The sequence below is a fragment of the Serinus canaria genome, chromosome 1, assembly GCF_022539315.1.
Source record: "Serinus canaria isolate serCan28SL12 chromosome 1, serCan2020, whole genome shotgun sequence".
Lineage (NCBI taxonomy): Eukaryota > Metazoa > Chordata > Aves > Passeriformes > Fringillidae > Serinus > Serinus canaria.
The window spans coordinates 83,711,781-83,724,406 of NC_066313.1; the positions used below are offsets into that span (position 1 = coordinate 83,711,781).

The 12,626-nt window shown below is 42.5% G+C and overlaps 1 protein-coding gene across 1 annotated transcript in view; it reads right to left on the bottom strand.

The window, feature by feature from the left end:
- The window catches only part of MGAT4A (alpha-1,3-mannosyl-glycoprotein 4-beta-N-acetylglucosaminyltransferase A), a 76,698-nt gene extending 64,954 nt beyond the window's left edge, over positions 1 to 11,744 (bottom strand). Inside the window, exons 1-2 of the mRNA XM_030234985.2 lie at positions 11,663 to 11,744; positions 7,447 to 7,761 (exon numbers count right to left, since the gene is read on the bottom strand). Of these exons, the coding sequence (XP_030090845.1) occupies positions 7,447 to 7,540 (94 nt within the window). The 5' untranslated portion in view covers positions 7,541 to 7,761; positions 11,663 to 11,744. The remainder of the gene's footprint in view (positions 1 to 7,446; positions 7,762 to 11,662) is intronic.
- Between the last annotated feature and the right edge of the window lie 882 nt (positions 11,745 to 12,626).

The window sequence follows — 12,626 nt, forward strand, 5'->3', positions numbered from 1 at the left end:
AGTAAAATTACATACTGTCACAAGCAAAAAAGAGGGGTTCTGTTGTTTACAGTTAGATGGATGGGTGGCACATCTGTGGGAAGCATCCACAGGAATAGGCAGAAATCTGCATGAAAGCTGAGGAGACAACCAGAAAAACAGCTGGAAGCACAGCTCTAAAATACTGCAGAGCAATTGCTTTTTAGGCAGAGACTAGCTGGAATAAAGCCTTTCACTGTGAGCAAGGAAGCTGCTTTCTATTCACTTTCTGCCACGCTCAGGAAAACAAAATATAGTGCATTATAAACAAAACTAAATTATAGACTTCCCAGTGTATAATCTTAAAAAAAAAAAAAAAAAAAACCAACTTTCAGGATTCTAGTCCTAAAGATTGTATCAATAATGAAAAATCCTTTTTTGTCCAGCAGCAAATAAAGTAATAATTACACAGCAGGAAAAAGGTTACTGAGTAAGATACTGCTCCAAACTGTGAGAGTGAGGGGAAAAAAAAAAAAGAGGGGAAAAAAATCGCACTTGAAAATTAATGTAAGTCCTTTTTTGATGTTTTTCTAACACAGTATGTTCATGGTTCCTAGCTATAAAAGTAGTCGTTTTTTGTTAATAACAGTAAGAGACTAAAAATAAACAGATAAAGGAATCTGATAAATACAAGCAAATATTTAATGTATTTTAAGGGATCAAATTATATTATAAGAAATGGCAACTCTCACATATCTCATGCAAACATCAATATTATTTAGTAATGAAACACACTGTCATGTTGCTCTTGGCATAAGGAGAGACAAACCTGGGAAATGTCAAGAATAACTAATATATTTTAGGTTAGAAGGGACTTCTGGGGGTCATCTAGTCCAATCGCCCACTCAAAATTAATTTCACCACAATTGCTACTTCAAAGCTGGAACATTCCTGCCAGCTCTAGGTCTTCCCTAGCTAAGATTTATTTTGGAAGTGTCATACTGACTTTAAAAATTAGTTTAACTCATTCTTTTTGTGCTGGCCCAAATCTCTATTGGTACCAATTACGGTATCATTTATTTATCATTGCTGATTTAACTAATCTTGAAACTGCCTACATAAAAATTCTTCACCAACAACTCCTCCCCAATAATCTACTCTAATATGTAACTACACTTGCCACTACAAAAACTGTCCACTATCAAACCTTCCTCTCCCATTCAATTTCAGTCCCTTAGATCCTGTTATTCACTATGGTCACAAACAATAGATTAAGTCTTTTTTTTTTTTCCTTTTTTGACAAGAACTTTTAAAATATTTGAAAACCATCTTCCTGTCTCTCACCTCACACCTCTCCTTTAAGGTAAGGAATGTCAAGGCACTGACCCTTTCCTTACAGAGTAGACTTTCTGGATCTTTGATCACTTGTTACTTCTTGAACCCCATCTAATGCATCTATTTTCTTTCCAGGGCACCCTCCCAAAGCAGACCCAGTACAAAGTAGAGCAAAAAGATTTCCTGTGTCTTGCTGGAGCAGTAGACTTCATACGTATTTCCTTAAACCTCTTTTTTGCTCAGCTCCTATTGTTTTCTGCAATAATATGATGAGTCACATGTAGCATGACTGTCATTCCTACCTATAATGCCAACATAAAGCTTCTTCCCAATTCCTCCTGTAGACATTTGATTTTCTTTTTCTTTACTGCACCCCACATTTTGACTGGGGCACTTTCACCCATCTCCAACTGACTATTCACCACACTTCCTGACTCAGTCTCCAAGTGGCTTAATCAATTTTAAATTTCAATCTCTTTGTCTATCTTTGTTGCTCCTCCCATCATGGTGTTGTTTGAAATCCAGTAAGAATTCTCTGCCTCTAATCATCTAGATTCACTAAGGAAAATATCAAATACCATCAAAAAAGGACAGATCATTGCAAAGACCCTTCTACTTAAAAATGTTACAATAAGGTATGAGCAGCTGTATCAGATGCAACTGTCTTTCCTGGCTTGGCTAAATTACACCCATGATAGTCTCAATAGTCTCTGGATATGAGCAGCAGCCAGCATTTTGGATGAGTTGTTACCAAAAATGGGTAAAAATAAAACTCCTTAACACTAATGAAGCTTTAGGAAGCAGGGATTGTTTATTTGGCTGGATGCAAGAGGGGATATCTCATGGAAGCGCTGAAGAAGAATTATGAGAAGCTACACTGGGCAGAAGTAAGGGCTTTCCCCAACTTTAACACTAGCCTGTCATAAAGAGCAGTACCTCAAGATGCTGGCTAAGGCAGATCCCATTAAATACTCTGGTAGAAACCAAGTTTTATAATCCTATAAACAGATGAGCTAACCTAGCCAGCAGGTTCCAAAAAAATGCCAGGAGCAAGGCAATGCTGCAAAACCCCTTGGTAGCAATTCTTTTCACTGCAGTTCTCCAAAAATCACTGCTGCCAGAGGAGCTCTCCTGCAGCAGTCATAAGGCAGACAAAGATGCTGCAAACCCAAACACTGCCCCACCTGAACAGCTATACAGATCTTCTATATCATTCACCTAGGACAGGGTGCTCACTACCAGTAACCAAACCTACATTCCTGATTAGCTTCAATGAAAAACAACTCTTTTTAGTATCAGTAAGCTCTAAGCCAATTTCTTGTTGAAAAAAAGCTTGAAATTTATTTTAGATAAAGAACAGGACAACATTCATGTGCTAGTGTTAAAAAGAAAAAGGAAATTCTTATTTCCTTTAATTTCAGCTCCTGGAGGATATGGAACAGAATTTCCAAAGGAAATCAACATTTTCCTTCTATTTAACAGAAATGAAAGAGCCCCCTCTTTTTCAAACTGGCATAAATTGTTATAGCACCTTCCACTTTAGCATTCCAGCCCATCCCTTCCCTTCCCTTCACTCCTCCTAGTTTGTAGTCCATGTAACCTTTTTGGTTGGTTGGTCTTAACTCACACATCAGTGGGAAATGAGTGTCTAACTCTGAAGATCAGAATACACAGTCAGAGGGGTGTAGCAGCATTTACCTGCACAACAGCTTCTCCTAGGATCCATGTAGAAACTAAGGTGGGTTATAGCTGCAAAATACATGTATCTCTCAGAATTTTCACCTTTTCTTAATGAGAATATTGCATAACCACTGCCAAGGGGGAAGATGATAGATAGATAGATAGATAGATAGATAGATAGATAGATAGATAGATAGATAGATAGATAGATAGATAGATAGATAGATAGAACGAACAGATTCTGTCCTCCTTGCCTTGTTTCCTCTGTGGTTCTTCCTGTAGGACTCTTCTTCCTCTGGGGATAAATATTGCTGCTTCTTACTCCAAAATTAGCCACCCCTGGCTGAGGTTTTTTGTTTTAGTCACAGTTAGGTTTTGTTATCCTTGCTAAGTTTAGATGTTTTTGAACACTTACAACTATTGTGGCTGAGAACCAGCACTGCAATTCTAATTTTGTGAAAACAGACAGAGGAGAGAGAAGATGACACTTTTATTATAAAGCCTAGGCCATTTTCTCTTCAAATGAGAGAAAACTTCATGCTTAAAAGAAAACACATTCGACCTTCATTACTTAAGCATGAGTGACTGTTCAGTGAACCAGGAAGCTAGATAAATATCTCAAAAGTTTTCCTGGAGGTCTTCACATGGGAATTTGTATTGGTGTACCAAAATAAGATCTCCCCATGTAATGAGGAAATCCTGCAGTGATGACAACACCCCTGGAAGAATGGAAAAACAGAAGTTCTTCAACCAATTCTTCATCATTAAAGAAGAATGATTAACTACACGGATGATTTCAGGGTGCTGTGACAACTACATAGTTTAACCAATTCTGAAGGACTAAATTACATCAGATTTTGACAATAGATATTGTAGTACCTGTTCTCAACACTTCAAGTAGCCAAACATCTCCTAGAATTGATGCAAGACACTGCCAACAACTGCCTTTGACTGAGAATAAAAGTCACATACTTGAAAAGAAAAAATACTTGAATTCCATCCTACCACACCTGCACTAATTCAGTAAAGTTATTTACCTTCCTTCCCAATTTCCACAGCCATCAGGAAGTTTGTTGATCCAAGAAGGGGATGTTATTTAGCATTATGGAGCATAGGGCTCTTCCTGGAACATTATGTATTCAGACCAAAAGTCACAATAAAGAGAAAAGCATCAAAGTTACACATTTTATGTAGCACACAACTGCTTTGATGTAAATTTTGTGACTGGTCTAATAGGTATGCAGTACTGTTCTGTACTGGTTAGATCTTAAGAGCAGTGCCTCCAGGGTAAAAAACCCACCACATTTCTAGAGCTCACAAATGAGGCGGTGAAGACCAGTGACCCTGAGCAGGTCAGCAGTACCAGAAAACACAATTCAGTCAGAAGAGATGGTATTAAGCATAAAGTTATTCCTTGCATAAGGGCTCAGGTTTAGGAGGAACTCAAGGACATCTTACACTGAACTAACTGTGAATGTGAAGTGACTGCAGATCCTTTAAATGTGTTTCTTCTGTGCACCACAGTAATGAGCATTTTTAAGATTCAATTTCCAACATGTACTTCATTCATGCTAACCATAGGACATTTTAAACCCTAGAAAGTGGTCTTTCAACTGATTTGCAAGAATCCCCCAGGAGAGGTCTTTCCCAGGTGCATTCAGGACTTGTACTGCTTCCTTACAACACCAGTGCTTCTACACATTGAGTGAAGTCCAGAAAGCATCAAAGACCTTGGACTAATTTTGAAGACTCTCTCCAGTGACCAAAGATATTTCAGTCAACCATCTTCCAACACAGCTATTTTAAAAGCAAAATCATATAATTGGCCATTTCATGCAAACAGCAATATAGGACTTGTGAAATGTTATTCACATAATCAAACCTCTGGGTAAGATACAGCCACGCTCTTTCCAGCAATGGCGCTTCAAACAGAATATTTCCTTCAGCTCCTGACAACTTCTCAGCATATCTTAAAGTTTGTAAAGCATTGTTCTGCTGAGACAAACTTTTGTGCTTTAAAAGTCTGTATCACTTAGTGTCTAAATTCTATCCTGTGTAGACTAAGTCTACATACATTCACTAGAGGAAGGTATGATCCACAAAAATATCAGATCATCCCAGTCTAATTGGTATTCTACAAATGATGCTGCATTTTAAGTGACAATCATCCAAGATCTTAGTTTCTAAATTAAAATTAATCACTTGAAAACTAATTAGGGTAGTATAAAAAAAAGCATTATGCTTCTGCTTTAAAAAGCAGAATTTGTTTTAGTTATCATTGAGTGATTTGAAGGAAGTAGCTTTTTCTTTAAGAAAGTGTAAAACAGCATTTTCTTTCTAACTGTAGATTTAACTTGCACTCCAAAGATTGACAAATACCTACAGGAATCTAAATGTAACGAAAAACAAAATATGATCATCAAAGAATGTGACACCCCACAGCCTTTCAGTGAATGGGAACAGCAAGCTATGTTTGTTCTAACTTAGTCACTCAAAAATTTGTAATGAAAGCGTTATCAATGAATTAAAATACCATCCCACAAGGCTATCAAATTACATTGAACTGGAAAAAATAACTTGAGCAAATATTTATCATCAGTTTCTGAAACCTTTCCATTGTGCATTGATTGAAAATGTGGTACTGAATTAACTCAAATCTGGTTTGATTTTGAATAACCTGTTAACAAATTAAAAAACAATGTTCTATGTAAAAACTTCTCGTGAACAATATTGTTAGTTTCATAACTGTGATTTATGATTAATTAACAAATTACTGATGTCCTGTTACACTGATTTTTATTTTACAAACTATCATCTTAATGCTCAACTGTAAGACCTTGAAGAAGATAATGCAGAACTTTCATACCAGCACTAAGAAAGTAATGATTTTAAGTATTCAGATGGAAAACAAAAGCATTAAAAAAAGAGCAGTCTAACAAACAAAAGCTTAAATTGCTGCAAAGTGCCATATATTGTATACTCTCCAAATAGCAGGGTTTTGCTGATTTATCAGAGACTTTTCTTTGTGCCATGCTTTGACAAAAGAGAACAAGACTTGCAAGTCATATACCAGGTGAGAAAGAAAAAAAACATTTGGAAGAATTTCATAGAAACGTATCTTTGCTGAAGTGAGAACAAAATTCTTACAAGCTTCTTTTGCAAGAAATTAGTAAAAATGTAACTACTGAATTGGTTAGTAGTCAAAATGAAGAAAGTACTACTTCCAGTGCTATTCAGACACCCTTTTCTTGTCTTAGCCACATCTAAGCTTTTGTTGTCTAATTTAAAATTCTATATATTACCATAACCTTGAGAACCTGACATTTTTCCTGCTGCTTATATTCAGAAGGGTAGCCTACCAACCAACTGCTACAGCGGAGATCACAAAGCACCTGCTTCTTCCACAAGTGTCCAGTGAAAAAAAAAAATCAGCATGCCACAGAACTCATCTGGTTCTTTTTGGCTTTAATAGTTGACCATGCTACAACAGACAGTATTCCTGGAAAACCTCAGCTTCCTCTAATTGGACTTGAGGAACAACTGAAAATAATATTTTCTGCAGAACAATCTAACAAACAATCACTGAAGATAATTATTAGTTTTAAAATTACTTGATCTTTGAAGGACATAGTGTACTATTTTCCAGGAGATCAGATGTTTATAAAGTAAAAACCAATCCTTTCTTCCTTCTAGAAAACATTGCTGAACAAGTTTATTTGCTTTACTGAAGGACAAAACCAAAGCACCTTTCATAAACAATCCCAACCCTCAGAAAAACTGAATTTCTCAGGGTTCACAGGGAGTGCAGTAAGATCAAAGATATATGAACAGATAAAAGTCTACTATACAAAACAGTCACTTTAGTATTTTATAAAATTGCCCATTATTTTAATAGATGCATTTTCCATTACCTAGTGGATTTCATAATTGTATTTCCCTTCTTACGTGAAACTTTAACAAAAAGTATTTTAAAAATTTTTTCAAAGACAGCAAGAAAAGTCTTCCAACAGTGTTGATTGGCAGTTTGCCACTGCCATCAGTAAATCACCAGGGAAGACAGAAAGCAGAACCAAAAATAACATTGTCTAGTTGGGTCCACCGGCCATATGTTACACATGAAAAAAAATAAATAAACCACCAACCAAAAACAAACATATGTTTCTCCAACAACCATAAACCAGGAAACAAAAAAATAATAAAATCGAACCACAACTCCTCAGCCTTGACCAACCCATTCCCCCAAGAGCAGCATTTGTTTTTGTTAAGGTATCTTTTTCTTTTTTCCCCTTTTTAAATGAGAACCACTCAAAGTTAATTTTCCTGAACTTATTAGCACGTGTTTATTTCTCACCAAGGCAGTACCCTCTGTAGCAGAGCTAGTCAACAAGCAATTTACAGATGGCCAACATACAGCAGCAGCACACAGAAATGCAGCCACCTGAAGCTGATGAGGTTTTGGAGCTTTTTCCTTACCTTTCCCATTTTGCCATGCAGTATACCAGGACAAACTGAGGAAAGTAGTGATGAAAACTAACACGGTGGCCACAGTTCCATTTCGGAGCCTCATCTCATTTCAGCATCACACTTGCTTACGTTCTGCTAGTGGTGAGGACTGATCACTTGGGCTTGCTGCAGTGAAGTCAGCTCAAGTACTCCAGCAGCAGCTGGACAGCAGCAACACGAAGTGTAGCTCTCACATATCAGATGTATCATAAATCAATCCATTCCAAAGTGCTGTACGCTTTTTTATAGTTCTCATCAACCCAGCTTCTCTTTATTCTTCTAGTCCTGTTTAAAGGAAACAAAATTTTAACAGATGATGCCAAAAATACTTAGAAGAGTCCCCCAAGAACCGAAATACAATACATCTTCTTTGCTGTGTCTTGGGTGCACTGCCCTCTCACTGCCTCAGTCCTGGCTAAGAGAATAGAACTTGTTAGATTAATGTGTGCCTTTTCTAAGACTATTTGCATCTGGGGGAGCTGTATTTCACAGGAATTTGGTCACTGAAGGACAAACACTCACATCACCAACATTACAATTTGACTTTCAGCTCAAGAGAAGGTCACGTGTCACCTGGCAGGTGTCAAACTGATAAAACAGCTCCTTTCAGGATGCAGTAACTTTCAGGAGGCCCCGCTCCTAAGACCTCACATCAACAAAACCCTTTTGAAATCAGTGGGTCTCATGTAACTGCAGGAGCAGAACTTTTTCCAGCGAGTTGAGAGACCAGAGCTTTGAACACTGTGTACAAAACTATATCTCTCATCTTTGCTCAGTGCAAGAGGATTTGATCCATCCACAACCATTTTTTCCTATTTCAGCTGCAGCTAAAGCACAGACTACAGCCCCACATGCAGAGACTGCTCAATCCATACCAACTGGCATCAACCCACAAAACCCCAAAAAAGCCATGGTTTGCTCCTTTATACTACACAGGCATAAAGATAAAACCTAAGTTACTTCAGTTTAGTTTTATCTCTCAGGAAGGTTCCATATCCTGGTATTAGAAAATCATCAACTGGCCAAACCCAGCCAGTCGTGTTAATCACACTGTCCTAAGTAAGACAAAGAGAGTATATAGGGCAATAAATAAACCAACTTTAAAAGAGAAGGGAGAGGTTTTCAAAGTACTAAATCATCTCTACAGTAGTCAAACATTACCAGTCAACATTCTTTTAAGGCACTGCCAAGTTTTTTTCCCCCACTATAAACAATATCTGATACAAGTATTTTACTCAGCAATAAATAACTTGCTCTGCATTTTCTTTGGAAGCAGTCTCTGTCACCTTCTTGCCTTGCTGCATTCAGAACAACAGGGGAAAAGTACTCTTTATTATTACAGTACCAAGAGACTCCAGTCTAATTTGAACTATTCTTCCCAAGCTTATATCACAGCACATATTACCTCTACCAAAGAGCCCACAAAACAAGGCATAACCAACAAGCATGGTTAACAAAAGAATGGAAATGATCAATAAAGTTGCAGAACTACACACTCTTGTGTTCAAATCTCAGTCACATCATCTAGGTTACTGGAAGCGTTTACCTTTGGACCACAGGTACCTCACCTATAATTCCAGTAACGTGCTCTATTTGAAAAACTTCATGCACAGATAGGTTTGTGGTTTTAAACATTAACTCAGAAAGCCCACACTACCTATGAGGAAGGGAACAAATGCAAGTACATGAGAAGCAGATCCAGTGGATGATAAAATTCAGAGAGAAACAAAATAATGAGCTGGACTAGAAAGAACTGCAAAAACACCTTACGATATGAGAAACCCAAACTCAACACAATGTAAAAGACAACTGAAACACCTATAAAGAGCTAACATAGAGAAGACAGAATGCCAGGAAATATCATCAGTACCAGAATGGGAGATGGACATAATAAAAGCCAGAAGCATTGGCAATGATAATTGTCTTGATGAACTTTAATAGCAAGAAGAGGCAAAGATCCCAAGTCCCAAAGTTTTATAAGGACTGTCTATGTGAATTTGGGAAGTTCATGTGATTCCCAAACTACCAGAGTAAGTGACTAGGATACCGAGACTAACAGTTCAACTCACGTGAAGTGTCTCAGAAGCAAGGATGTTGTTATCCTGTTTCAATATTCTGAAACTGTAACTTAGCTTCCCCATTATTTTAGCATTAGACAGATCGCTCTGGAGCAGCTCAGGTGTGCACAAAGGACCAGGCTGCAAACTAGAGGGATTATCCCAGGGAGGACAACTGGCAGCTGTTGGTCCAATGTGCAAACAAGAGAGGGCAACCAGGCGAGTAGAAATATTATCCAATAATGCAAGGAACTGTCTGCCTTTCCAGAAAACACAGACATAGTTTTTACATTTGCTGCAACAAAACCAAGATGCTGCGATCAGGGCCTCTCATTGTGCTATTTGAATCCTCAAAAACAGAGTCAGAAAAAAAATCAGAAAACAAAAAATTAAAAGGAACAGTAGTAACCTGATTTAACCAGCAGTCGGTACGCACAACATTGTGTCAAATCAATAACTATCATGAGTTTGAGTTGGCTGGTTCTGCTTTCATCCTTCTCTTTGGGTGCCTCTTAGCACAGGCAGCTCAGCTACAGCTCAGCAGTACTTAGATGATTATTTAAGCATTTCACTATATCAAACTGCATTCACCAAGGCCATGCATAAACCAGACATGTTCCAGCTTTTAAAAATATATGTAGCTAAACCAGCAGAAACACATGTGTAGCTGCAAATAAATTATTTAAACCCCAGGTGGTCACTTTAGGTTTGTTCAATAATTTACAGCACAATCTAAACAAATTCAACTGAGGGGTAATCCAGTTTGAGATGATAGTATGATAGGGTACAACTAGACAGACGAAGCCAATGAAATTTGCCAGCGTCATTATGACCTGAACCTTTCCCACTGCAGACCAAAGGGAATGACCCGGCTGGATGCTGAAGGCCAAGGGTGCCTAAGGTGCCGGCACCTCTCAGATGCTGAGCAGAACCCTACTGAATCACGTCTTAAATAAACCAAGAAGTTTTTGCTTGTATCCTCACACTCCCAAAATACATACAAAGCATATTCCCAACCGCAAACCATAAAAACTGATACACTCCAGTGCGCCTGCAAAGGCTCTTCACATAGCTGCTGAAGGGTTGTATGGTGCGGGATCACAGGCACGAAGCGTGCCAGACTTCCGAGAGGATGAGCCAGACCCCATCCTGCCGGGAGGGTGCGAAATCTCCTACCGCGGTAGCGCTGCTGCACTGAAAAGGGCGCTCTTGAAGGCACGGAAGAGCGGCCCGTGAGGAAACGGCAGCTAAAAGGCGAAGGCGGCGGGGAGCTGCTAAGCAGGGGTTTTTCCGCCGTATTTCCACTGACACGCTCCCCCACAGCCCGCGGTGCGCAGCCCGCCGACGCCACCGCCGCCCTGGCATCCCGCAGCCCTCAAACGCGGGGAAGAAGGATCGGCTGCCTCCGTGGAAACCGTCCGAGTTAGTCAGGACCTTCCCCGCTGTCCCTCCGCCCCGGTCGCAGCTATCTTGTCGGGGAAGCGAAAAATCGGGGGGGTGACGGGCACCGGGAGCCGCCAGCTCTGCCGGGCGGCAGAGGGCGAGAGCTGACGGGGACGGAGAGAGGGAGGGAGGCGGGGAGGGAGAGCGCCGGTCCGGGGAGCTGCGCGGCGCCCGGGGCATCGCGGCAAGGCTGCGGGGGAAGGAACAGACACAGGAAACTGCAAAAACTCTGCCGAACGCCCCTGCCATCCCAGCGCGCGGCAAGGAGGAAGAAGGGTGGGAAGAGGGGTATCCCTCAGGCACCCCAGCAGGAGAGGGAGAGGGCGCAGCGCCGCTCTGCCCCGGAGCCCCGCGGGCACCCCCGAGCACAGGGCGAAGGGAGAGGGCGGCAGCAAGTCCTGCGGAGGAGCGGCCGGCGCTCCCCGCACCGCCACGCAGGTGCACGGGAGCGCCGAGGAGAGCGGGCGGGCAGATGGCGGAGCAGGACGGCCCCCAGCCTCCCTCCGGCGACACCGCAGAGACCCGCGGGGAGGGGAAGCGCCTCCGCCGTGCTGCCGCTCCGGAGGGTGAGAGCCGCCCGTCCCTGGACCCCCCCCCCCGCCCGGAGCCGAGCAGAGCCGGCGGTCCGCAGGGGCGCGGGGCGCGCAGGGACAGCGGGACGCGCTGACCGCCGCTGCCGTCCTCACCTGTGCGCGGCGCTCCGGCACGGCGGTCCCGCGGGGCGCGGGGGCTGTGCGGGCTCCACCGGGGCTCTCACTCCCCTTCCCCGCCCGCCCCCCGCGTCAGCGGCGCGCCCAGCCCCGGCGACCGCCCCCCGCCCCGAGCGCCATGGAGCGCGCGGAGTCCCACCCCGCCCACCCGCCGATACCGCGGGCATCCAATGGGCGCCGCCGTGGATGGCACCACTCATTGGCTGGGCCGCCTGTCACTCTCTTCGGCAGCGACTATAAATGGCGCTGTCTCGCATAACCTCCCTCAGCGGCTGCGGCGGGAGCCGAGAGCGGGGGTGGTGTTTTGGAGTACTGCTTTCGGCAGCGTGTTCCCTTTTTTGGAGCCGCTCTTGGGGGTTTGTGGCTTTGGGAGAGCCCCAAGAAAGCCTTAACTGCGCCACGCTTTAGTGCTCATTGCCCCCTAGTGACGTGCACTCTGCAGTTGGGTCAGGGCTGAGCCCCTCGCCTACTACGTTGGTGTTTCTCCGTCTGCCTGTCAGTGCCGCACAAGCCGCACGTATCGATGTCCCTTGTGACCTGCTGGCTCACCACTCACCAGAAGTCGCAGTCATGAATTTCACCGTTGAGTTCATACCCTGCTAATAAACGCCTCCCGGAGCTTGGATTGGGAGGTGTTGAAATTAAAGAGCGGCTTGTTGCTTCACGCCAGTAAAAGGAGCCCTGTGTGCTTTGTCCCGCTGTGGGCAGGGTGTTCTCGTGCAGCGGCGTGTGGGCCGCCCCCGGGGTGGTTACACAGGTACAGCCGTGTGGCCGGGAAAACCAACCCGCTTTTCTCCAGAGTCTTCTGCGCTCTGCGATCACTGAGAGAAAGAGGCAGCTTTATTCTGTGGGTTCACTATTTAGGGTCACGATGCTGCTGTTCTGTAAGTAGTCCCCTATCTTCAGTGGTTTGTTTCATGTGTTCCAGGAATTCCATGTG